Source organism: Phalacrocorax carbo, chromosome 7 (genome assembly GCF_963921805.1).
Source record: "Phalacrocorax carbo chromosome 7, bPhaCar2.1, whole genome shotgun sequence".
NCBI classification, from domain to species: domain Eukaryota; kingdom Metazoa; phylum Chordata; class Aves; order Suliformes; family Phalacrocoracidae; genus Phalacrocorax; species Phalacrocorax carbo.
Genome location: NC_087519.1, coordinates 47875337 through 47900169, shown reverse-complemented (window position 1 = coordinate 47900169; position 24833 = coordinate 47875337). Strand labels below are relative to the sequence as shown.

Genomic DNA, 24833 nt, shown 5'->3' with positions numbered 1-24833 from the left:
TCACAACTCCACGCAACAAGCCATACATTGAAATGCCAATACAGTTTTAGACAGCAGCAGTCACAGAAGGGGGAACAACATTTTTCACCCTCACCCTTTCCACTCTCCATCATTAGTACTAGAGTAGCTGGTGGTGGAGACCTGACAGCTTTATCACCCAAGCTGCCAGAATTTACAAAGCCGCCTTTAAATTCATAGTGGTGCCTGTACACAGACTTATAACTCCTGCAGCTCCTGGGTGAAAAGGGATATTAAATGGAGCTGTGAAAACTGAAACGTCCTGATGAGTTACCATCTTGCACTTTAGATAACAGCTCCAGAGACATTTGCAGGGAAAGAAAAAGACACTCAAAGCCTTGGCCCACATTAGAAGTATAATTCCTGTAGGGTTTTTTTCCAGAAAGGTAAGCAGCTATTGCCACTTTCTTAATTCTGTCTTACGTATGCCATCAAAAAGTGCACGGCTCTCTCACTGAAAATGAATGAGAATGAAGCCAAGAGTACCCATGCAGCAGCACATCCAGATTGGGTTGAAATCCAGCCCCCACCCCCCACCCCCACATCATTCTCTGGCCTGTTTAAAACATTTGTAGTTAATTTTCCTACCCTGTGTTTCCTGCAGTCATTTATACCAGACCACAGCTGAACACTCAGGAAACCAATTCTTCTGTTTCCACGCTACAGTTTTACATTGACTGCTACAAACATGACTGCCCAACATACATAGAGAACAGTGAAGAATCACACAAATGTACTTATGCACTGTTTTCTTCCAACACAGGATCTCCTTCTGTGCCCCTCGTACAGTCCCTCTGCAGCTAGTAGGGCAGTGAGGAGACAGCATGTCTGGTTTTGAAGACATGCCAGGCCTGTCAGATATCCTGCATGGCTCCTGTGAGTCTGGCTGCAGTATCAGTAAGACAGCAACAACACATGATGGCAAAAATACACAGTGATCTTCCTAAATGTAATGTATTCATTTAAAAGACTCATCTGGACCACCACAAATCAAGCTGATGCAGCTCAACAGGGCTGAAAAAGAGACCCATGTCCATCATTTTTTCTACAGGCATTACTTTAGACAGGTGGTGATCACATGCTCAGAAGAAATCAATAGCCTACAGGTTTAATACTCACACTTGTGCAAATCTGACCCTCTCTTACATGATCTGCAGTATAAGTCATTTCCTAAGATGCCAGATCTTTGGCTCCTGCCAGCCTATAGCAAGTAAGGTCCTACCCATAAAGCCATTCCTAAAAATGCCATCAATTTAGAGGAAATATCATCCGTCTTGACAACTACAATACTGGCTTTTCTTTGAATGCTGGATCCTCACTAGGAAGAAGTGGTGAAATCTTTCAGTCCACACCACATGGCCAAAGTCCATATAAGAAGTTCTGAAATCGAGGCCTACCGTTGCTAAAGTTCTCAGGGAATTCTGTGGTCTGCTTTTCATCTTAATGTGTGCAAAGATGTAAAATCTTTCAGAAGTGGTGCTAAGACTATAACAATACTTTGACAGTTTAAAACATACAAATTTTACTTGGATGGGTGGAAGCCACAGGGCAACAAGAGCTTGTGGAGGCAATACAGAGTACCTTGGTGACTACAAAGTATATAGTTCTGATTATAACTGGCACACAGATGGTGGCTGTGCCTTGAGCAGAGGCAGGATTTAGTATATTAGTATATTAGGATATAGTATGTTTAGGATATTAGGACCAAAATAAGGTGGAGAAAACTGCAGCTGAAAATAAATCTGCAGTGGAAACCTTTAAAGTATTATTAGGATCTAATTCTCTTCGCAGTGACTTTGCAGAAGATCTGGCTCCTATAAATGACAGGCTTCGTCCTAGCCCTCTTGCAGCATGAGATTCGCCAAGTGACAGCCTGGAATTTACCTGGAATTTGCAGAAGTGTATTATTTCAGAAATCAAAGAAATCAAAGATAGAGTTATTCATCAGGGCTTGAAAGTAAAAACTATATATAATACCCACTGTACAGCAGGGATTCTGAAGAGTATTGAAATGAAACTTCAGTACGGGGAAACACTTCCACTTCTTTTTAATCTTTTTTTATTATTATTTTTCCTTTTTTTTAAATAATATGGTCCACAGTAAGTCTCCAGAGAGGTCTGCAAAGAAACTTAATTTCAAAGGAGCAGAAGTGAGTAACAGTCTGTGAACACAAGCAGCCCATCAAAGAGAAATGTGCCAAAGAAGAAAAAAGCAAGTCAGACAGCTTGACAGCCTGTGATTTTCAGTCCACAAAGCAATTCTATAGCAACCAAAACAACTCATCCTTTCCATCAGGATATTACCATATTAAATAAACCACACACAATGTGTTTATGCAATTCAGCTCTACTTTTCTCCATCGTAACTGTAAACCTGCAGAAAAGAAATTCTGACCCACAAACACACCTTAATATTATAAATCCCCAATATTCTCTTCTCCAAAGGGAATGGTTGGTTACTGTACACCATGAATGGAATCTAAGCCAAATGGATTGTACCAACTCCTTCTTCTAAACCAAAGTATTACATAACTCTTAAAGAATGAATTACACCACCATAGTTGACTCTGGCACTGGGGTGGCTCCTTATGTCAGGGAGTGTTTCGACTGTATAGAGCTCACTGATTGTGATTATAAGGTCGAGTGCTTACCAGTAAGGATGAGGGGGAAGGCCAACAGGGCAGATATCCTGCTGGGGTCTGTTATAGACCACCCAACCAGGATAAAGAGGTAGATGAAGCATTCTACAAGTGGCTGGCAGAAGTCTCACAATTGCTAGCCCTTGTTCTCATGGGGGACTTCAATTTACCAGACATCTGCTGGAAATACAACGTAGCAGAGAGCAAAGAGACTTTGAGATTCCTGGAGTGTGTGGAAGAAAACTTCCTGACACAGCCGGCAAGTGAGCCTACCAGGGGATGTGCTTCGCTTGACCTCCTGTTCGCAAACCGAGGACTGCTGGGAGATGTGGTGGTCAAAGGCTGTCTGGGGCTTAGCGACCACGATATGATGGAGTTCTCAATCCTTGGTGAAGTAAGAAGGGGGTTCAGCAAAACCACTACCATGGATTTCTGGAGGGCAGACTTTGGCCTGTTCAGCGCACTGGTTGGGGGAGTCCCTTGGGAAGCAGCCCTGAAGGGCAAAGGGGTCCAGGAAGGCTGGACATTCTTCAGGAAGGAAGTCATAAAGGTGCAAGAGCAGGCTGTCCCCATGTGCCGTAAGATGAATCAGCAGCGAAGATGACCAGCCTGGCTGAGTAAGGAGCTTTTACTGGGACTCAGGAAAAAAAGGAGAGTTTATCAATTTTGGAAGAAGGGGCAGGCAACTCAGAAAGAGTACAGGGATCTCGTTAGGTCACGCAGAGAGAAAATTAGAAAGGCAAAAGCCCAGCTACAACTCAATCTGGCCACTGTTGTAAGGGATAACAAAAAAATGTTTTCACAAATACATTAGCAACAAAAAGAGAACCAAGGAGAATCTCCATCCTCTATTGGATGTGGTGGGAAACACTGACATCAAGGATAAAGAAAAGGCTGAGGTACTTAATGCCTTCTTTGCCTCAGTCTTTAACAGTCAGACCAGTTACCCGCAGGGCATTCAGCACCCTGAGCTGGAAGGCAAGGATGGAGAGCAGAATAAACCCCCATAATCCAGGAGGAAGCAGTTTATGACCTGCTGCTCCACCTGGACACTCACAAGTCTATGGGGCCGGATGGGATCCACCCCAGAGTGCTGAGGGAGCTGGTGGAGGAGCTAACCAAGACACTTTCCATCATTTACCAGCAGTTTGGGGGACAGGGGAGGTCACAGATGACTGGAGATTAGCCCACCTACAAGAAGGACCAGAAGGAGGATCCAGGGAACTACAGGCCAGTCAGCCTGACCTCAGTACCAGCAAAGATTATGGAGCGGTTCACCTTGAATGAGCTCACCAGGCAAGTGCAGGACAACCATCAGATCAGGCCCAGCCAGCATGGGTTCATGAAAGGCAGGCCCTGCCCAACCAACCTGATCTCCTTCTATGACCAGGTGACCCACCTGGTAGATGAGGGAAAGGCTGTGGATGTTGCCTACCTGGACTTTAGTAAAGCCTTTGATACTGTCATTGACACTTTGATACTTGGACACTGTCTCCCACAGTATCCTCCTAGAGAAGCTGGCGGCTCATGGCTTAGAGGGCTGTACTCCTCGATGGGTAAAAAACTGGCTGGATGGCTGAGCCCAGAGGGTTGTGGTGATCAGAGCTAAATCCATTTGGCAGCCGGTCACAAGCAGCATTCCCCAGGGCTCAGTGTTGAGGCCAGCCTTGTTTAATATCTTTACCAGTGATCTGGATGAGGGGATTGAGTGCACCCTTAGTAAGTTTGCAGATGACAAGAAACTGGGCGGGAGTGTCAATCTGCTTGAGGGTAGGAAGGCTCTACAGAGGGATCTGGGCAGGCTGGATCGATGGGCCAAGGCCAATTGTGTGAGGTTTAATAAGGCCAAGTACCGTGCCCTGCATTTGGGTCACAACAACCCCATGCAACACTACAGGCTTAGGGAAGATTGGCTGAAAAGCTGCCCAGTGGAAAAGGACCTGAAGGTGCTGGTGGACAGCTGGCTGAGCATCAGCCAGCAGTGTGCCCAGATGGCCAAGGAGGCCAACGCCATCCTGGCTTGTATCAGCAATAGTGTGGTCAGCAGGAGCAGGGCAGCGATGGAGCCCCTGTACTCGGCACTGGTGAGGCACCACCTCGAATGCTGGGCTCAGTTTTGGGCCCCTAAGTACAAGAAGGACATTGAGGTGCTGGAGCGTGTCCAGAGAAGGGCAACGGAGCTGGGAAAGGGTCTGGAGAACAAGTGTGCTGGGAGCAGCTGAGAGAGCTGGGGGGGTTTAGCCTGGAGAAGAGGAGGCTGAGGCGAGACCACCTCGCTCTCTGCAACTGCCTGAAAGGAGGTTGTAGTGAGGTGGGTGTTGGTCTCTTCTCCCAACTCACTAGTGATAGGACAAGAGGAAACGGACTCAAGCTACACCAGTGGAGGTTTAGATTGGATATTAGGAAACATCACTTGACTGAAAGAGTGGTCAGGCATTGGAACAGGCTGCCCAGAGAGGTGGGGGAGTCACCATCCCTGGAGGTATTCAAAAAACATGTAGCCGTGGCACTTCAGGACATGGTTTAGGAGTCATGGTGGTCTTGGGTTGGTGGTTGGACTTGATGATCTTAGAGGTCTTTTCCAACCTTAATGATTCTATGATTCTATCTCACTGTAAAGTTTTTTTCAGCTTTGTGGTTAAGCTGTATTAGCAATGAACCCAGGAAGAAAGGTATTAATTGTTCTGCTGTTCTCCGCTGGGGAAACTCAAAGCTTCCTTTTGAAGGGGAAGTAACAATCCTACAGAGAACATGATGGGTAGAATAGAGAGGAGAAACTTGCTGCTGTTAACTTGGTGTCAGGCTTGGATATTTGTTATTTAAGCTTTAAGTTATAGTTCAAATAGATAGATACTAATTGTTTTGAATCATGCAGGCTGGAAGGGACCAGTCTGGAAGGAGGTCTCTAGTCCAACCTCCTGCTCAAAGCAGGGTCAAACATGAAGCCATAGCAGGTTGCTCAGTGTTTTAACCAGCTTAGGCTTGACACCCACCAAGCACAGGGACTGCACAGCTCCGCAGACAACCTGCTCCAGTTCCTGACTGTCCTCATGGTGAAAAAGTTTTTCCTTAAACCACTCTGAATATTTCTTGTTTCAGCTTATGCCCGTTTCCTCTCATCCACCCACCATGCACCACTGGGAAGACCCTGGCTGCTTCTCCTCCATGACCTCCTCATCAGTCTGGATGGCTGCTCTTAAGTTCCTTCACAGGCACCTCTTCTGCAGGCTGGGCCAGCCCTAGTCCCTCCGCTCCCCCACAGGGAAGGGGCTCCAGCCCCAACCATCCTGGCAGCTGCTGAACTCTCTCAGTTTAAGTTTGTCTTGCACTGGGAGACAAGCACCAGTTTGGAAGGTGAACCCTTAAAAAATTTAAAATATTTTATTTCTGTAAAACGTAACTTTAAATAAATTTTCTCAAAATCCAACAAGGCTTTGCTAAGGACTGGCTATCATGAAAAAGAAGTCAGTAGATTATTGACATCAGTTAGGATAATGTCCTGTTATTCCACTATTGAAACTGCATCCTCCCTTCAGAAACTCCCAACTACCAGTTGGTCCTGGGGGTAGTTTCACGATAACTGCTAACAGTAAATTAAAGGCATCTAATAATTATTGTAGTTTAATCCTTTAGAAATCAGTGACAAGATGAGAACCCTTAGTCATTCATGCTTGATAATGATTTCAAATCAAAACTGAATCCTCAGCCGGAACAGTTGTTTTTTCATTTACAAGCATCTGCACCACCATATAATCTATAACCTATGTCCTCAGAAAAAATTGTGATCTCATTGCTCAGATACAGGAAGATTAAACAACAGGAGTTCTGGCAGTTTGGTTTTACCCGGTTCTACAAAGTGATGAGAGGTTGCTGGCATATGCCAAAGATAGCTAGTTAATTCTTAAAGTAGAAGAGAACAGTCTTTTTGAAATCAACACTGAAGGTAATAGAAATGTAATGCCAAACATCCCTAATCTTACTCTTTCCCCCAAAGTTGGAAATTCCTTCTAAAATACACTTAAAGAGTACTTGGAGACGACAGTTGACAAATGGGTGAAAAAAATAAAACTGCTTCAAAGCAGTACTTCTCTAAGATAAATTAGCAGCAATCTTTAAGGATTAATTACTGTCGAACAGGGCCACCTCCTCACGTATTGCTGAAAGCACCAGTTCACACCATTTCCAGCAGGATTTGTGGCAGCGCAGTACCTGTCAGATCGGTCCCCATGCTAATAAATGAATGTAGCACACTTCCGTGAAAAAAAAATAAGGACATAAATCAATCGGCCGAGGGAGGAATACAAGAAGCCGCCGAGGTTGTACCCTACCGCCGCCATTTGCTGCAGCAACAGCAGGGTTCTCCCCGCGGTGGGGGTGGGAATGGATGGATCAAATCGCATGGTTTTCAAAGGAAAATGAATTAATGTTTCAAAAAAGGATTAATTAAAATGTGTTCCGCAAGCAGCGCTGACAGAGCGGTAGGCAGCAGAAGCCGCCATTTTGCGGCTGCTGCTCCCGCCCCCGCCGCCCGGCCTCTCGCGGGACGGCCGCCCTCCTCCCCTTCCTCTCGCGCCCGGAACCCGGCCGCGCGTGGGTCGCTGCAGCCATGGAGTACATGGCGGGGCCGGCGGCCCCCACCCAGGGCAACATGTAAGCGGTGGCGGCGGCCGGGTGTGGGGTGGCGGGGTTCTGCTGGCCGGGCCCCGGCCTCGGGGCTCCCCTTGTGCCGCGGGGGGTAGGGTACCTGGGCGGCCATAAATGGGGGCCACAACTTTTATTTAAAACAAACAAAATAAAACCGCACACGTACCTTCGGTTCCCGCTGAAGGGGTCCCGTAGCTGTCACCTGTGAGGGCAGAGTTGTTGCTCGTGACTGACTTTTCCTCCTTGCGTTCCAGCCTCTGCTGCCAGTGCGGCGTGCCCGTCCCGCCCAACCCGGCCAACATGTGCGTGGGGTGCCTGCGGGCCCAGGTGGACATCACCGAGGGCATCCCCAAGCAGGGCACCCTCCACTTCTGCAAGCAGTGCGAAAGGTGGGCAGCCGGGCCCCGCTCCCGCTCCCCCGGGCGAAGCCCACTCACGAGGGGGAAACGGGCCCCCTCCGTGGGGTCGCTGCGGCTGGGAAGTGGGGCGTTGTATGCCGGCAGTGCGTGTTTTCGTCGGGTCTCTGGTGATTTTCCAGCACATTCTTATATTTATTTTCTTGTAGAAGTGGAAAAGCGTTGGTATGTAGGGCCTAGAAGGTTGAGATGGGTGAATTTGTGGTCCCTGAAAGAAAAAAGTAGGCAGATTGGTAAGGATGGCAGTAAAAGCGTGAATGCGCTTGGAATGCGTGAACCTCAATGCTTAGGGAGGCAAAAATTGTAGCTGCATAGTTAATACTAAAACCAAAAGCTTGGTAAATAACAGCTCCACTTTTGACTGATTTAAAATGCTGAAGCAGCTTCAGTGTGCTGTGAAACGCTTCCTGTGTCACAGGTATCTTCAGCCTCCAGGAACCTGGATTCAGTGTACCTTAGAGTCAAGAGAGCTTCTCGCTTTGTGTCTCAAAAAAATCAAAGCTTCGCTGAGCAGGGTGAGTAGCTAATTCTGTTGGTATTGCATAACATGTCTATTGGTATTGCATAAAATGAAGTCCAGGTAGCTGATACAGGGTTCGATCCTTCCGAAGCAACTGTTTGTACTTGTGTAGAGCTTATCAACTGATTTATATTAAACGTAGAGAATGGCATTCTGATCTCTAATAACTATACTAGAATTTTGGAGGATTTGGTAAGGACAGGCTCTAACAAAAAATTTCCAAGCACGCTGGGGAGGGAGGCTATTGCAGTGCAATTCTGTGACTTCAGAGTATACAGTGTACTGCACAAGTGTTACTGTAGAGGTGGGAGTTGAGCATAATTAACTGAAGGAGGCTAATATGTTTTTGGTGCACCTTAATTTTAGAGTTCTATTTTAAAACATTTTTAAAATTGTCTATACAATACTTACGCTTACTGGTTTATGATGATGTAAAAGAGGGTTGCAGAGGTCTATATGTAGATTAAATTGAAAGTCCTGTGTTTAAGTTGAATAATTCTCAGGTTCAGAATCTTACCAGAGGAGAAAAATCTGAGGTATCGTTTTAGGCAAAAGAAATGCTTTGTTTCCATAGACATCAAGGTTTGAATTAGAGTGCCTTATTGAGCTTCTTGGTATTGGATTAGTACGTAAATATACTGAATATCTTTTGCTGCAGTAAACTTGCATGTTCTTAGTTTTAGAGATTAAATTGGCTTTTAAGTCCTGAGGAAACCATTATACTATCCAAATTCATCATTATGTGGCAGCCGGAGAGACTGTTGAACATGAACAGTGTATTCAGTTACTCTGGTGTGACAGTCTGAGGTTGCATGTCCATTATTTTAGGTAGATCAGACTCTGTGTTCTACCTAAACATTATTAATTGGGTTTGGTAGATAGATACATATGTTTTTAATTAAGGTTATTCAATTCCTCACTTGGGTGAGGAACAATGGGCTATGCCATAAGCTTGTGTTTCGTGGTAGTTAGAGCTGTATGTTTTTAACATGTGCTCTAGTACAACTGCTGGTGGCAGTAGCTGAGTTCTTGTTCTTTCCCACTGGCAGGTCCGGCTGATCGATGCAGGCTTTATTTGGACGGAACCACATTCTAAGAGGCTGAAGCTGAAACTGACTGTTCAGAAAGAGGTAACTGGAGTATAGTATTCTGCCTGTGGCTTTTAAAAAAATTTTAATGGCAGACAGTATGATTTTTTATTTTTTTTTTTTTTCCTTAAATGACTACATTTTAGATAAGTGGTTCTCTCTGGTAAAATCCAGCCTGTGTGTACTGGCTTATCTTGAAAGAATATTGATTTCATCCTGCTTAAATTTTGACATTAAACTGCCATTCATTGCGGTTTGAAGAGGGCTATTGGCTGTTTCAGTGACGTTGAGAAAATACTAATACTTTTGACAGAAATACAGCTGTTGGTCACATAGTTTTAGTGTAGTATGGAAGTTATTTCAGAATGCTGTGGTAAACTAGCTTTCTGTCTTGACAGGACTAACAAGGAAACCTTTTAAACTTTTGTTTTGCAGGTCATAAATGGAGCAGTTCTTCAGCAAGTATTTGTGGTGGAATATATAGTTCAGCCTCAAATGTGTGAAGACTGCCATAGGATTGAGGCTAAGGATTTCTGGAAAGCTGTAGTGCAAGTCAGACAAAAGGTAGAGGCATACTGAATTTTCATTTGTTTGTGGCTGAACAATCAGGCAGACAAATCTTTGGATAAATTTTTTATTTTCTCAGAAAAAGATGTACTCACACTCGCACACTGCCACAGAAATATATTTTGTGTTCACATTGGGTTTTTTTTCTTACAGATCTTAGTTTAGAAAAACTTTCTGTCTGCTGTCTGGTATTATTGGCATATTCTTTTTAGATTATATCTGGCAGGAGGATCTTGTGTGAATTATTAAATATTTTCAGGTACCATTAGTTAGGGCATATTTTAAGGCAGTCTTAGAAACAGTGATATAGATTGTTTATAAATATTTAAATCTTCTTTAAAGAAGATGGTATCTTTAGCAACCAGTTACATAAAAATGAGAAACAGAAACCTTAAATAATTTGGTATAAATAGAGCACATCTCTGAAATCTTGTTGGTTACTTGGAATAGGCTTTGGACTGTTCCTTCTCTAGGTGATCTCTTCATATAAATGTTTATTCTTGAGAGATACTGCATTTGCACTAGACGGTGCTTAAATAACCTTGATAATTTTATGTTTGTTTGGTTTTAGACTCTGCACAAGAAGACTTTCTACTATTTGGAGCAGCTGATTTTAAAACACAGGCTTCATCAAAATACACTTCGCATTAAAGAAATCCATGGTAAGTGAGGTGGCTTGTTAGTCTGGAGGTAGAATAGACTAACCTGTTTTATACTGGAAGAGTGCTTGTGCTAGTAGCTATGTGCAGATAAGCAGCAGATTACTCAGCCTATGTATTGTATTTGAAAAAAAAACACAGTACTTCATGTTCATCAAGTTTGCTTTTCTTTAAGATGGCCTGGATTTTTATTATTCTTCAAAGCAACAAGCCCAGAAGATGGTAGACTTTCTTCAGTGTACAGTTCCATCTAGGTATATCATTTACGTTTATTGCCTTGAATACTGAAAAGCCTTTGGGAAATGTCTTTTACCCTTCATTTTTGAAGAATTTTGTGAGTGAAAGTGTAAGAAACCTGTGTTCCAGTTAAAACAGACAAAATCCCTTCTACCGAAGCCCCATGTTTTCCACTTAGCCATTGTAAAACTAACCTTCGTGTGTTTTCTGTTTTCTTAATTCTTGCATAGCTACATACTTTCATTGCTGTACTTTGTGCTGTTTATCTCCTGTTCCAAAGAATGTCCTTCTTGCTGTCTGAAGGCTCTATGTTTATGTTTCATAGATGTAAAGCATCCCAACGTTTGATGTCACATGATATTCATAGTAATGTCTACAATTACAAAAGCACTTTCTCTGTGGAAATTGTTCCAATATGCAAGGTAGAGTTCCTCTTTTATCTTCAGGGTATTCTGTGAAGTGGATAGACTTTGGTTTTGGTGATGGAGGCCTGGTTTTTTGAGTATTTGGAGGAATGGAGGGGTCTACTCCCCACAAAGTGCGGGAAGTGCAGATAGCAGCTATCTTGAGGAAGTTATTGGGTGGAGAACTGTAGAGATAAAGTTTAAAAATCTGTTTAGATTTCTCTAAAGACTTGATTAAAAATTAAGGAAATATGAGTGTAAATTATTTTCTGTTTGTACGCAGGACAGTGTTGTATGTCTGTCACCAAAACTGGCACAGAGTCTTGGTAACATGAGCCAGATCTGTGTGTGCATTAGAGTAACAAGTACCATCCACCTCATCGATCCTAGCACTCTGCAGAGTAAGTCATGGGGTCTTTTCTGCAGTACGGCAGAATCTGATTTTTCTTCTGGCACAGTTTTTTGGGGGTTTGGTTTTGTTTTGATGAAATATTCAATTTTTAGACTGTAATGCTGTAAATGTATCTGTACAATCACTGATGTAGAAATGTAATCGCAACCTAAGACAGTTCTCTGAGCTTGTCTTCTGTAGTGTCCTAGGCAAAATGTGCAGGGTCAGTGTAAAGTTCATAGATGTTCAAGGTCTCTGCTAAGCACTTATATTTGTCAGGTATATTCGTCTCAAATTAGATGGCATCTAGTTTTTTTCTGGATTATGATTCTAGCCCCTTTGGTACCAGAAGCACTGTGCTTTGGTGTCTGCTGGTGAGCTCTACCAGCAAAATACCTCTAATAAGGATATATCCAGGAGAATTATTACTGTAAATAAAAAAAAGTCTGTGCTTCAGATACATGATATGTGATTCGGCTGTCACAGGTCCACTGCTCTTGTAGCACAAGTTTGCAGTATGGGTCATGTCCTAAATACTTGTGTTGCAGTAACAAACTCGAACAAAATACATTTGGTGTTTGCCGTAATTTTGGCAAATGCTTCCTTTTCCTTCAGTTTCTTCTCAAGAAAATACCTCCTTGTGATTGCCTGTGCTTGTGGCTTTTTCCCAGTTGCTGAAATTGATGGAAATACCTACTGGCGCCACCCTTTCAATAGCTTGTTCCACCCAAAACAACTAGAGGAATTTATCATCATGGATATCAATAGGGTTCAAGACAAGAAAAAAGGTGCAGGTGCAGGGCCAAGATCAAACAAGGTAAGAGTTCCTCTCTGTTTGATTCAGTGTTTTGGGTGTTCTGCTCCCTTCCCTCCCCTACCCAGCTGAACTTCTGTTTTGAATCATTCTACCTTGCAAAGTCAGATGAATACTTTTCTGTATCTTGCCATTGGCAAAAGCTCTTCTCGGGAAGATGTGGACAGTGTTTTGGTTTGGAAATCACATTGGTGTTATGTGAATTCAGCTTCTCTGTTGGAAGACTTCAAACCCTGCTTGTTACTGTTGGTACTGAAATTATTTTATATTGGCTTTGAAACTCTTCAGTTGTTAAATCGTTTTTGTTTAAATACAGAAGCATTTCTTTTTAATCAGAATTAATGAATCGGTACAAAATGTTCTCAGTCAAAAGCTGTATGTGGTTGAAAGTTGTGAAGTAAAAAAACAAACAGAAGAAAAAAAAAACCAAACGTGTCCAGTTATAGAAACAGCCCTATAGAAGAGCCAATTCCTATAGAACAGGAATTCTTGTGAAAAGTGGTTGGCATGTCCTTTTCCTTACTTCTGCAAAGATGAGAAAGGAGGAGTAGCAAGCAATACATGGATGGTTGATGTAGACATACAAGTTTAATTACAACACACTAATATACCAATGCAGATGTTCTAATAGCACAGCAAGTTCAGCTGCATTTGATTCCAAGAGTGTTTTTGTTTTTCATTCCTCAAGCACACGCTGGCTGAAGCCTGGGTACAGAAAACCTCGGAGTTGAATACAGACCATCAGTATTTCTGCTGTACTCACTTGGGACACATTCTGAATCCTGGTGACCTTGTCTGGGGGTCTGTTCTGTTTCTTGTTTTTTTTATTAATTATTATTTAATGACTGAACTCTCTGGATTCTCTACAGTATTATCAAGGAAGTTTTGAACTGTTCGTATTTCTAAATGAAATCAGCAAAAGGGATAGAATTTTTTATCTTGACCATGAAGAGATGGTCCTAATATAGGAAACCTTTTTTCTAGCAGAAGTCATCTTGGGCAAGGGGCTATTATTAACAAGAGAGCTGAAGCAGTGACTATAAAGTACAGGTTGGAATAACAGTTTAGATGCAAATAGATGGGAGGGGGTTTTAAAATACCAGGCAAGATCTTTTTGTTTGATAGTGAGTCTTCTATGCAGCAACGACAAATGTGAAATTTTTGTAAGATTAGGCAAATTAGGTGATTCTCAAACAGGCATAAAAATAATAAACATAAACATACTGGAGCTGTTGTGATCCTGACAGAACCTCAGTGGATATTGCTTTTGGGGTTCAGGAGGCTGGGGAGTGCTACTGAACAGAATTTGGGAGCAGCAGCTTCTGAGAGTTATTCGTAGTTATGACAGCTGCATATTGATGTGGATTTTTTCTTTGCTCTGTAGTTCATTTGGAAACATTTATCTTAGGAGCTGTAACTTACAGCACGTTTCTGTTTAATACAAACATGTGATACATTGAGTTCAATTTTGCAGACTTCCATAGAAGGGGTAAGGTAAAATACCTATTTTCATTTTAGATTCGACTTGGCGAACTGCAACTTAAATGACGAGTTTGCCAATAAGATGAACCCACACAATATTCCTGATGTGGTAAGACCGTTTTCTTTCTCTGTACAAAGTTCTCCGCGTTACCCAGGGGTACTAGGGAATACGATTTTATACTGAATACTCACTAGTACTTCAGTGCCAAAGGAAGAGGGGATATTCAGTAGTGACAAAATAATTTTAGATGTTATTTAAATTTCAGTATGAAGTGTTTGAGTGGTGGTTGAATGATACATTTACTTCAACTTACCTTACTCTTTGGTTTTGTTCAAATTATCATGCACTGTGTGGTGAAAACATTATTACAACTCCAGTGTGTGCATGCCTCTTCAGGACATAATCCAAAGTGTTTGGAAAATTTTTAATTGACAGATGCTGTATAAATTCTATATCAAACTTCTGAGTGCTGGACTGCCACTACCATTTGTTCAGCTGATTTTACAGTTGCCCAAATGTAGACTTGGGTGGAGTTTGGGGTTTTGAAAGAGTGTCATCAATAGTATTGAAGGTGTGTATGTGTAAATACTGTCTGGTTTTCACTGCAGGTATTAATAAAGAAGAGCTATGACCGTACCAAACGCCAGCATCGCAGAAACTGGAAGCTGAAACAGCTAGAAAGGGACAGAGAAGGCATGGATACAGATGATGAAAGGTTCGGTATCTGCCATGACACTTTTTAGTCCCTCCTACTTAGGATACTGTGCCAAGTCGAGAAATAACATCTCTCGGTTTCTGCTGAGGCTAAACCCAGTGTAATGCCTAAGCTGATGAGCTGACACTTAAGGGGGCACAAGCAAATGCTGCTGGTGTTGTTTTAGCGTGATGGTGGCTCATAGGACAGGTTGATATCAGTGTCCTCTGAAGAGCATTATCTCACTTCATTTTTCCCCCTTCTTTAGTGCAGGAAGTGCTTTAAGCACCTTACTGCTGTTTACCTATCTGCTAAGTTTTCAGGGAACATGGGTGCAGAGGACAAATGGCCAGGGGGAGCGTGGAAAGACTAAATCCTGAAATCTTAAAGACACCACTGCAGGTTTTCCAGCTTTACTGTTGCAAAATACAAAATTTCCTTTTGTGGTTTTTCCAAGGAAAGCTTAAATCATGAGAGAAGTAAGTAATACCAGAAGCACTGTGTCTGTAACTTATCATTGGCGTCTTCTGTGAAAACATGCTTGTCACTGCTTGTTCAGTGGCAACGCTGATACAGCAACAGCAGATTCTAAATAATGTTCAACTGAGTGTAAAAAAAATGAGGCAATTGGAGTTAAATGAGGACAGCCAAATAATTTGTTTATTTGGAAACTAATAGGTGATTATAAAAAAAAAACAGTCAGAAAAAATGAGGTGGAAATGTAGGAATGCTATCAGAAGGCATGTCTGAAGGACTGTGGATTGCAGCCCTTCCTTGGGGCTTTGGTTCTTTGGTTTTATTTTGTTTTATAAATTTACATATACCCACAGGAAAAGTGAGTAAATATATTAAACGTCTTTTACAGACAATACCAGGATTTTCTGGAAGATCTTGAAGAAGATGAAGCCATAAGGAAGAATGTCAACATTTACAGAAGTAAGGCCTTTTTAACCATTTAATTGCATGTAACTACATCATGACTATTTGAGTGACAATATTTTTACTGAGGTTCTATATTTGGATTCTTTGAACTAGTTATGCCTAGGGAAATGCTGTCATCAGTATCCACTGAATGGATGTTGATGGTTTTTGTTTGCTTGCCTTTAACATGAGAGAGAGAAGCATATTTTCTCACGCACCCAAAACCTCTGCTGGGTGAAGGATTTGATACATAATTCAGTGTCTTCCATGACTGCAATTGCCATGAGATTGCTGGTTTTTAGGAGTCGTTTATTTGGGATTTTTGGGATTGTGGTTTGGCTGTTTTGGTTTTTTTTCCCCTTCCTTCCTTGAGGTTGTTCAGGGGGTTTGGGGTTTGTTTTCTTTTGCTTCGTTGTTTGTTTTCTATTGTTTCTTAGTTGTTTTTTTTCTATTGCTTTTCTTAGATGCAGATATTCCAGTGGAGAGCGATACAGATGATGATGGTCCTCCACGAATCAGTCTGGCTGAAATGCTAGAGGATCTCCATATTTCCCAGGATGCCACTGGTGGGGAGGGAGCAAATATGATGACAGAATAAGAATAGTGCAGTAGTCAACACAATAAAAATTCCCTTAATGAGGAAAAAGTACCCAAAACATAAGTAAACATAACAAACTGATCACATGAACATGAAAAGTAATGTGATAGCTACCACTATACTCCTAAATAATGGCCCTAAAATTGTATTTTATATGTATCTTCTAGAGAATCAGCAATTAAAGTTAGGTTTCTGGTGCAAGCATTTTAATGTAAGTTGCAGTGGGAGTTCCTCCCATCCCCAAGTGCTCTCTCCTTGCAACTTCTGCAGTGTAAAGGCCAGCTGACTAACTTCAGGGTTATCCATTGGGAGTAATCATTGTCTTGTGCTGAAGACAGCTAATAAGGAAGGATGTCCAGAGGGAGAGATTTTATCCCTGTTTGCTAGATTTGTAGGTAGAATTCCTACCTACTGTTTATTGCTTTCATTTCTTCACATGAGAAGGATTTTTCCTCCTTAATCTTTTCGGTACAATGGTTTGAAGCCTTTCATGATATTTCTAGATATTCCATATAACAATATTTTGGGGAAGCTCAAGAATGTATCTTCTGTTCCTTTGGTAAGGGAAAGGCTAATGTACATGTTGTGTACTCAGAAGAACTTCTCTGTAAATTGATTGAAGATGCAGCCCTTCATCAGAAAGATTGGAAACTTCTGTTAAGTATAATTAGTATTATATTGTATTTTACTATGTTCCATTCCTGTAGCAGTGGATTAAAAGCAATATGCATAATGTCTTAATATACCAGGTCTGAACTATTAAAAAACTACAGATATTTTTGGTCCGTCATTTAGTTAACTTTAAAATCAAATTTCTCTCTACTGCAAGCCCAAAGAGGACATAAGTGGTGTAGGAGGACGTTACATACTTCTGTTCATCTGGCGTTAATTCACTTTACTGCACAAAGGGTGGTTGAAGAGAAATTTTTCTAAGAGTTTCTGTGCATGTATGTTTGTTTTAACTCAGTATAAATGTGGAAGCATAGCAAGAGTGGATTTTCCACTGCATTGTTTTAAATTAAGGAGAAAAAATTTTCAAAATAACTGGCATATGTAAAGGAAGGAAATACTAGTAATGTAAAGTTGGAAAAAAAAATACAGATGTGTAGGAGTCATCTAACAGGGTATTAATGATTCCTCTGTCAAGGGTCTGTGTAGCTCAAATGAGAACACATAGTTTGTCACTGCTTGTATGCTCATACGAGAAATACAAGGGGCTGAAAATTCACTGTTTCTCTGCAGTATCAGCTGAGGAGGTGTTGGGAGCACCTTTCTCTGTTTCACTGTGCTTCACAGCTTTTCAAGGCCTCACAGAAAAGCTAAGAAACTCACGGAGTTAGCCGTGTTCAGCCCACTGCCAGGTGAGAGACATTTTTACCTTATTCTTTGGTTTAAATGTAATCTTCTGACTAAGTGTTTCCGAGCAGGTGTGAATCTGTTGGGTTTCAGGCTTACTGTCTGAGCCCAGGCCATACGCCGTAGAAGGCAAAGCTATTTTTGATTGCAAAAAGTGGAGCCAGGTTTAGTTACCAGTTACTCATAATACTTTTTTTTTATTGTGTCTCACAATCTCGTAATCATCCATTTGTAAAGGGGGAAGAATGGGACAGTTTTGATGTCGCGAACCTCTAAGCAATGTCTTGGTGTTGTTATCAGCTCAGCCATCCCCTAGTGCCATCTTTTACTGTGTGTTTGAGTCACACTAAGCTCTTCTGCTTCCACTCTCGGGAGCTTTGTCATGTTTTTTACTATGTAGAAGAGCAGTTTAAAAAAATCCATAAAGCTGCCAAGAACTAAAGGTGTGATTTCTGTCATGACAGTGACTTAGTTCAGTATAGGGAAGGCATAAAACTGTGCTTAAAAATATTTGTGAGAATGCAGCTGCATAGCTACCCTGAATTATCACTACAATAAAAATGTTTTATTATGCATATTTTACAGTAGCTGCACCTGCCAGTAGTGCTGGGAGATGTACATAAACTCAATTCTAGTGACCATCAGGCCAAATCTGTGAAAATCTAAGAACTTTAATTTGTAACCTGTAGCCAGTGAATGCATTCTGTGTCTGGATGAGATGTGGTTTGGGTTGTGATTTTTTCTGACAGAGGTCAAAATGATCAAGCCTTTATCTTGCATAGTTTGGTAATAAGCTTCCTGTTGTTGGCAGGAGAACAGGGAGTAACAAAAGCTTGTTTTAAACTGTCCTGTTTTGATCAATTCTTTTCCTTCATCTCTAATATTTTCCTTTATAGTGTCTCTCAGTAATTTCAGATGTACTGATGTCTTGTCTGTCATCCTGTTTGTCACCAGAGATGTCCCTCTTCCTTTCCCCCCCTCCCCGTGGTCTGTTGCCAGTCTGCATTAGGTTTCAAGCATCTTTCACCAGGAGTCTTGTTTGGAAAGATCTCATGCTACGGATGCTAGGCAAACAAGTCATAAATCTAAGTATATTGCTTGGCTTCTTTGTGCATCTCTCTGCTCACTGGTAATACCTAGTAGCAGCTTGCCAGTGGGTGGGTAAGCTGTGTGTACCTGAAGCCAAAGTTAGTTCTAATTTTAGGTTCTTGAGTTTACAGTGTCCCTTTAACATTTAAATGGTTGGGAGCCAAAAAAGGCTTGGGTGGTGTGCAAGCAAATGAAATGTTTGCCAAGGTCTTCTCACTGACACTGGATAAGGAATTCGACAAAAGGTACTTAATTCACAATAGATAGAAGACTGCCACTTAACCCTGCATCTCTTTCTGAAAAACTCTTAACTGTGGACTGAGCCACAGCTTAAAGATTCTCTCCTTTATACATACAGAAGTTGCTTAAGGATTTTAAGTCATAACTGCTTAAAGATTAATTTGCACCCAAATTCTGATGAGTTTTGAATCAGAAGAATTGAAGCATAATATCCCACTAGTTTGCCTGGGGAAGAGACGCTTGCTTTTGCAGTGCAAATATATGCACGTGTGTGTACCAGATTTGGCACGGGGTATGTGTGATAGCGAGTACCCAGCAGTAGCAGGACATACAGTGATTTCTGAATAGTAATGCAGATGTAAAAGGGTTGTCTGAAGTAGTTAAGTGATGGTTAAATTTGAAGTGTACTTGTCACATGTAGTAAGCTAATAGTAAGACTAAAGAGAAAGAATACTTTTAAAATATTTAAAAAAAAAAAAAAAAAAGGCAGCACAGCCAGCTGATGAGATTCTGTTTCAGCAGAGAAGAGAAGTTTTGTGCTTCAAAACAGCCAACATTTTGTTCTTTCAGAAGCAAGGCTTTTACAGTGAGAAACCAAATAAGGCTTCGTGCAGCCTTTCAGCCCTGTCACTGTAGCTTCCCTGGCTAGGAATGGTGGGAAGAAATAGTTCAAACTATAAGGGAGTTTCACTCCCCCCCCCCACTAGTGGATTCCTGGGGGGAAGAATGGAGACAGAGAAAATGCAAGACTTGGATTTAAACTGTGGTGTCTAGTGCTCAATTTCCATTTTGGGTAACGATGAATCACTTGTTTTTTGGGGTTCGATTGCCTTAGTGAGCAACATGTGCAGTAGTTCCTGTGAGCAATTGATGTATTACTGTGGTTCTAGATTATTTTATTGAAGTTCAAAGTTCTATTTAAAAAAATTTTCATTTGTCATGGGAGAAGTTGTCCAGAACTTTGTAATAACTGTCTGAAAGTTTTTTGCTCACAGAAAATGGTGAAGGAGAATGTTACGTTGCAGAAGTCAAACCTTACAGCAAAAAAGCCAGACGATTGAGGGGAAACAAATACACAGAAAAAGGTGGTTCAGATATGCAAGCACTACTTTGTGATATCTTTTTTTTCTATAGAAAAAAAGTGTTGTATATTGATGATGAAAAGCGTATGGTTGATAACTTCACTTTTAACTGCTTTAAAAATCTGTTAGTAGTTTCTCTTAGGTAACTACAGGGGTTCCCAAATATGTTTCAGGTGGAAATTGTTCAGGAAAATAGTGTTAAGATTGTGCCAGATAACTTACCTTTGTTGTATTAAAGGACTGCTTCTGTGCCAGTTTGGGGAAATCTCAACCTGAGGAATAGCGTTGTCATTGAGATACTGCTCTGGTGGAGAGTTTTGATAGAATCAATATTATTTTAGTCTCTCTTACACTTAGAAGTAGCTTCGACATAGGGCATTACAGGGGAATGTTTTGTCATAAATCTTTCCTTAAAGCAGTTAGACTCAGACTAGTATATAAGTTGCTCCTATTGTTTGGTTCGTTGGGTTTTGGCTGGGGGGAGCATCCTGTCACTGGATACCACTGAGGAGAGCCTGGCTCAGTCTCCATCACCATCTCCTATCCCATATTGATACACATGGCTACCATCCCGCTGAGCCATCCCCTCCCCAGGCTAAACAGTCCGGGCTCTCTCAGCAGCTCCTCTGCCGGAGTGCTGCAGTGACGGTGGAGGGGAGGAAGGAAATAGCGGGCCATTTCCAAACAGGGAGCATAGTTTGGGAAAACCTACACATACAAGATAGTGTTCATCCTCTCGGACCACTTTGGGAAAAAAAAAGGTCTATCTCTAGATGTATATCTCTCTGCCCCTAACCTTGGATTAGTTCCCATATCAATTCTGCATCCTAACACATCCATCCACGGATGCTCAGTGCAGGTGTAGGAGCTGTGGGGCAGCACATCACTGGCCTTTGCTGCCCCTGTAACCCAGGCATGTTTTATGCTCAGCCTCTTGGCCTGTCCTGGAGAGATGCGGGATCTGATCCTTCCCAGACTGGGGTCAGCAGCAGCTCTGCTGGGCGCAGGAGGGAGGGCAGGGTTAGGCCCTCACAAACAGGGGCAGTACAGAGTAGCATGTGGTCCATTCTAGGATACTGCCTGCAGTCAAGTTGCTGAGAATCTGATGTGGACAAACACTGTTAGACAAACTCCTTTTCCTTTTTGTAACTGAAATGTGCTCAAGATGGAGCACAAAGTGCCAGATGTGGTGGTGTAAGGACCTTCCTAGGAATGGCCAGGTGCACTTCGCCTGAAAGGCTGCAACGTCTTGGTGAGATGCACAGGTCTCACTTTGGTCAAGAGGCATCCACAGTGGCAGGCACTTGCCTGTTCTTCTGTGCAAGTAGCCGTAGAAAAATTGAGACGTGCCTGTGATTAATGCAGTAGTCCACCTGATGTCACTATTTCTTCATGTTAATGGCACCAAAAGCAGTCTGTTCAGCTGCTCTAAAGAAAAGATGGCTATAAACTCTGAAAAGCCTGTTTATGTTGATGTAGTTCCTAATACTTTCGTTTAAGTTTAAAATCTAAGGAGATCTAAGGAGAAAAATACGACAAAAGCTGTTTTGATCATGATGTTAAAGGACTTATTCCTGGCAATCTGCTCCTCCCGATGGCAGATTCACCTCTACTTACACCTTGCCAAGGCCGCTTATTGCTTGTTTTAAACTGTCCTGTTTTGATCTGCATTCTCCCAGAACAGTTAAATATAGGGGTGAGGTTCATGTGTTGGTTTTCAGAGGGGTTTTGGGAAGGTTTGCTATAGCTCATTCCAGAACATAATCGCTTAGCAAACAATATTATTGCCTTCGGAACTTAGCAATGTTTTCTGTACTTAACCTTCATCATAAGCTTAGGATGGGAACCTGGTTAAAACACGTTAGAAACAAGAGATGAAATTTAAAACTTGTCAGGAGCTCAGTTCCCTGATGAAAAACAGCATAATCATCAAGAAAGAGAAGTGCCTTTGTGTAATTTGAATATTCCACTTTATAAAATGAAACAATTATGTATGACACAAATCCATCAACTGAGAAAACGTTTCAGATGTACCAAGCACTGAAAGGACTTGAAAGACTATTTTAAAATAGCCTGTGCTCAGTGACAAGTTTTGTAAGATAGAAGGAAACTACTTAAGCTGTAAATTATTTGGCAGGTTGTTTGTATACTACTTAGCGTGATGAGACTTCATGCTGCATGGGCTGTAATGATTATGACTAACACCTTTGGTATCAATGTAGGTCTTTTTTAATTCATACCTTTTTGTAGGGTGGATCTGAGATATAAAGGGGTGCAATTTTTAACCCATACCTCTGCTGAAATGAATTTATGCTAATGTATGAAAGCTTGATGTATTTAAGCTCGTATGGATGCAGCAGAGGAGAAAACCCTCAAAGCTGTGGTTTGAAGCTCTAGGTTTGTTTTAGGCTTTTCCATGAGAGGTGGATGATTATATTGAGAACAATCCAGAATTAGGTCCATTAGGAGCCCCTGAATCCCCTGAGGAGAGGACACGTTCAAGCGCTTGTGTTGTGCTGTCTAGATCTGCAGTTCCCTGATGCTCTGTGGAAGCCTCGGTCAGAGGTAGGCGTGCAGGTTCCCAACACAGCAGACACAGACTTAGTCCCAAAACAGAGAACTTGCAGAAGCTGGGACCCTGAGAAAGGAGATGCTGGAGCCAGCCTGGTGAAAGTGCTCGTAGGAGTGAGCACCGATGAGAGCAGCCACACTCGGGCCACTCTTCCAGCTGGCTCTCAGAGGCAGCTGCTCCTCAGCCTTCCAGCATCTCTGGCCTTTGGTGCCCATTTCCATACCTGTGTGCTAAACTTCCCAGTCTAGTAGGTGGCTGGTATTGCCCAAGACTCAGAGCCAGCAAAAGGATGTGTACGATCCAAGTAGGATTTAAACGGAATTCTCTTCAGTCCCAATTGTGACAATGTTGAGACAGCTGCTGTTTAACCTTGGCAGCCTCTGAACTCCACATATAGCTCGCTCGTTTACCGCAGTTTCATCCTTGCCTGAATTTGCTTTCCCAAAGCCCTGATCTTCAGCCTGGCACAGTCCCTTGCTGCGGCTTTCCCGCTCTGTAACGAGGTCAGCCTGAGTTAAAATGCTTTGTAAAAGTGTGGGTATTCATAGTTACTCCAGGTTTTCTCTAAGTTTGATTTGACTTTTTAATCTCACTTCCTATAATATAAATCTTCTATAGGTGCCACTGACAGGTAGTGTACAGTAAGAAACTTACAGCGCTGTATTACCTGCCCACACACTAGGTCAGTAATAACTGATGCAGTTGAGCTCATACACAATTCCCTGCACTCCAATAGGATGTGAAATACATACAAGATTATTTAATCTCAAAACCAATTTTTTTTAAATGTAGGTTTCTAATGTAAAAAAAAAAATCAAAAGTCAAGTTCAAGTGTTAATGGCCTTTAATGCATCACTTCCTTATGCAAAGAAATTAGCCATGCATATTAGTGAAAGTAGCCCTAGATATCATCAGATAAGTTTTCCAAATAGAAAAGGTTCTTACAGGATATGAACACTTGAGGGGGTTTGTTGGGGTTTTATTTGAACTTAACCAGCTTTCTAAAAAATACAGGTGCTTCTCAACAGCGTATTTTAATTTGCTGGGTGACACTATAGCCTCCACATGCAACATGCAGTGGGAAGCGACAAAAAGGTTTCATTTGTCTCTAATCAAGCGTGTGCTCCTCCAAACTAGAGCTGAGGGAAGAGCCGGGACCCACCTACAGCCTGGGGCGATGCTCTGACTGCAGGCTGGGTGTTGTTTTGTACCTGATGCGCTCCCTGGGCTCCCCTTCCCAGCCCAAATGCGCCTGCTGCCCCGAGGGATGGGAGAGGACTTGCGAAGTGACAGTCCTTGTGCACCATGTGCACTGGGTGTTATAATCAGGCTCCTCAGTGACATACTAACAGGCATTTAAGATTTATAGATAGGAAGCTACGCACCGATTATAAGGTGGGGAGGTAACAAGTTGGTGCAGCCCTTTTGGCTGCAGTGTCTTAGAAGGTGAGAACTTTGAATACAAATTCTTCCTATAGCTGGCAAAGCCATCACATCTCTCCCTTTAGGTGGATGCCTGGTGGCCTGAACCCCGAGCTGTTAAATGAGATGGATCACAAATTCACCTACTGAACGTGTTGTGGGTGGTTTTTGTGGTGATTACGAATTGATTTGAGCAAGGTCAGAAATCACACACTCATTGAATGCTCAAGCACCTACAGACTCATCTTCTATTTTCCTGCCTGACATATCCTTAAAGAGGAGCACTGTCAGTAGGAAAGTTGTGGAGAGCCTCATTCTGGCACGTCTTGTGTAGGAAGTTGTAGTGATGGATACAGGTTCAAAGCATGTCAAACGGAGACAGTATTTGAGTCCTTTCTGTCATGCGTGAATGCCACAGCCATTAGGCTACTGGATTTCTCTCTTCCTTTTAAGGCAGCCACATACCATCCTCAGCTGGCTACGCAAACCCAGCTGGCAAACAGAGCCTGTAAATTCATGTGCGATAAGCAGGAGGTAAACCCTTAACTGCTCAGCTGCCACCCTCTGTTCGGTTAGGTACCTGGAATAATTTTTCTGGTAAACTTAAGAAGCCCCAGTGCCTCTACTTTTAATCAGCAGATAAATAGTGGAAAACCTGTATTAGAGGATTATGGACCATGTGTTAAGTATCTAAGCTGAAATGGGCAATTTACTTATCTGCATTTTCTATAGCCTTCAAGCCAAACCAGGAATAATCCCATTATATATAAAGTGTTAACTCTTGCCTTTGTAGAAATAGAATTATTAAGGTTGGAAAAGACCTCTAGGGTCATCAAGTCCAACCACCAACCCAAGACCACCATGACTCCTAAACCATGTCCTGAAGTGCCACGGCTACATGTTTTTTGAATACCTCCACGGATGGTGACTCCCCCACCTCTCTGGGCAGCCTGTTCCAATGCCTGACCACTCTTTCAGT

The 24833-nt window shown here is 42.1% G+C and overlaps 1 protein-coding gene across 1 annotated transcript; it reads left to right on the top strand.

The window, feature by feature from the left end:
* Window positions 1-7202: 7202 nt before the first annotated feature.
* NMD3 (NMD3 ribosome export adaptor) lies at window positions 7203-16869 on the top strand. Its single transcript, XM_064457921.1, has 15 exons — window positions 7203-7307; window positions 7556-7690; window positions 8136-8232; window positions 9287-9367; window positions 9761-9889; window positions 10464-10554; window positions 10727-10805; window positions 11114-11210; window positions 11476-11593; window positions 12255-12400; window positions 13086-13198; window positions 13916-13988; window positions 14489-14595; window positions 15440-15510; window positions 15960-16869. The coding sequence occupies exons 1-15, from the start codon at window positions 7264-7266 to the stop codon at window positions 16091-16093; spliced, it is 1515 nt and encodes a 504-aa protein (XP_064313991.1). The 5' UTR covers window positions 7203-7263; the 3' UTR covers window positions 16094-16869.
* Window positions 16870-24833: the final 7964 nt, after the last annotated feature.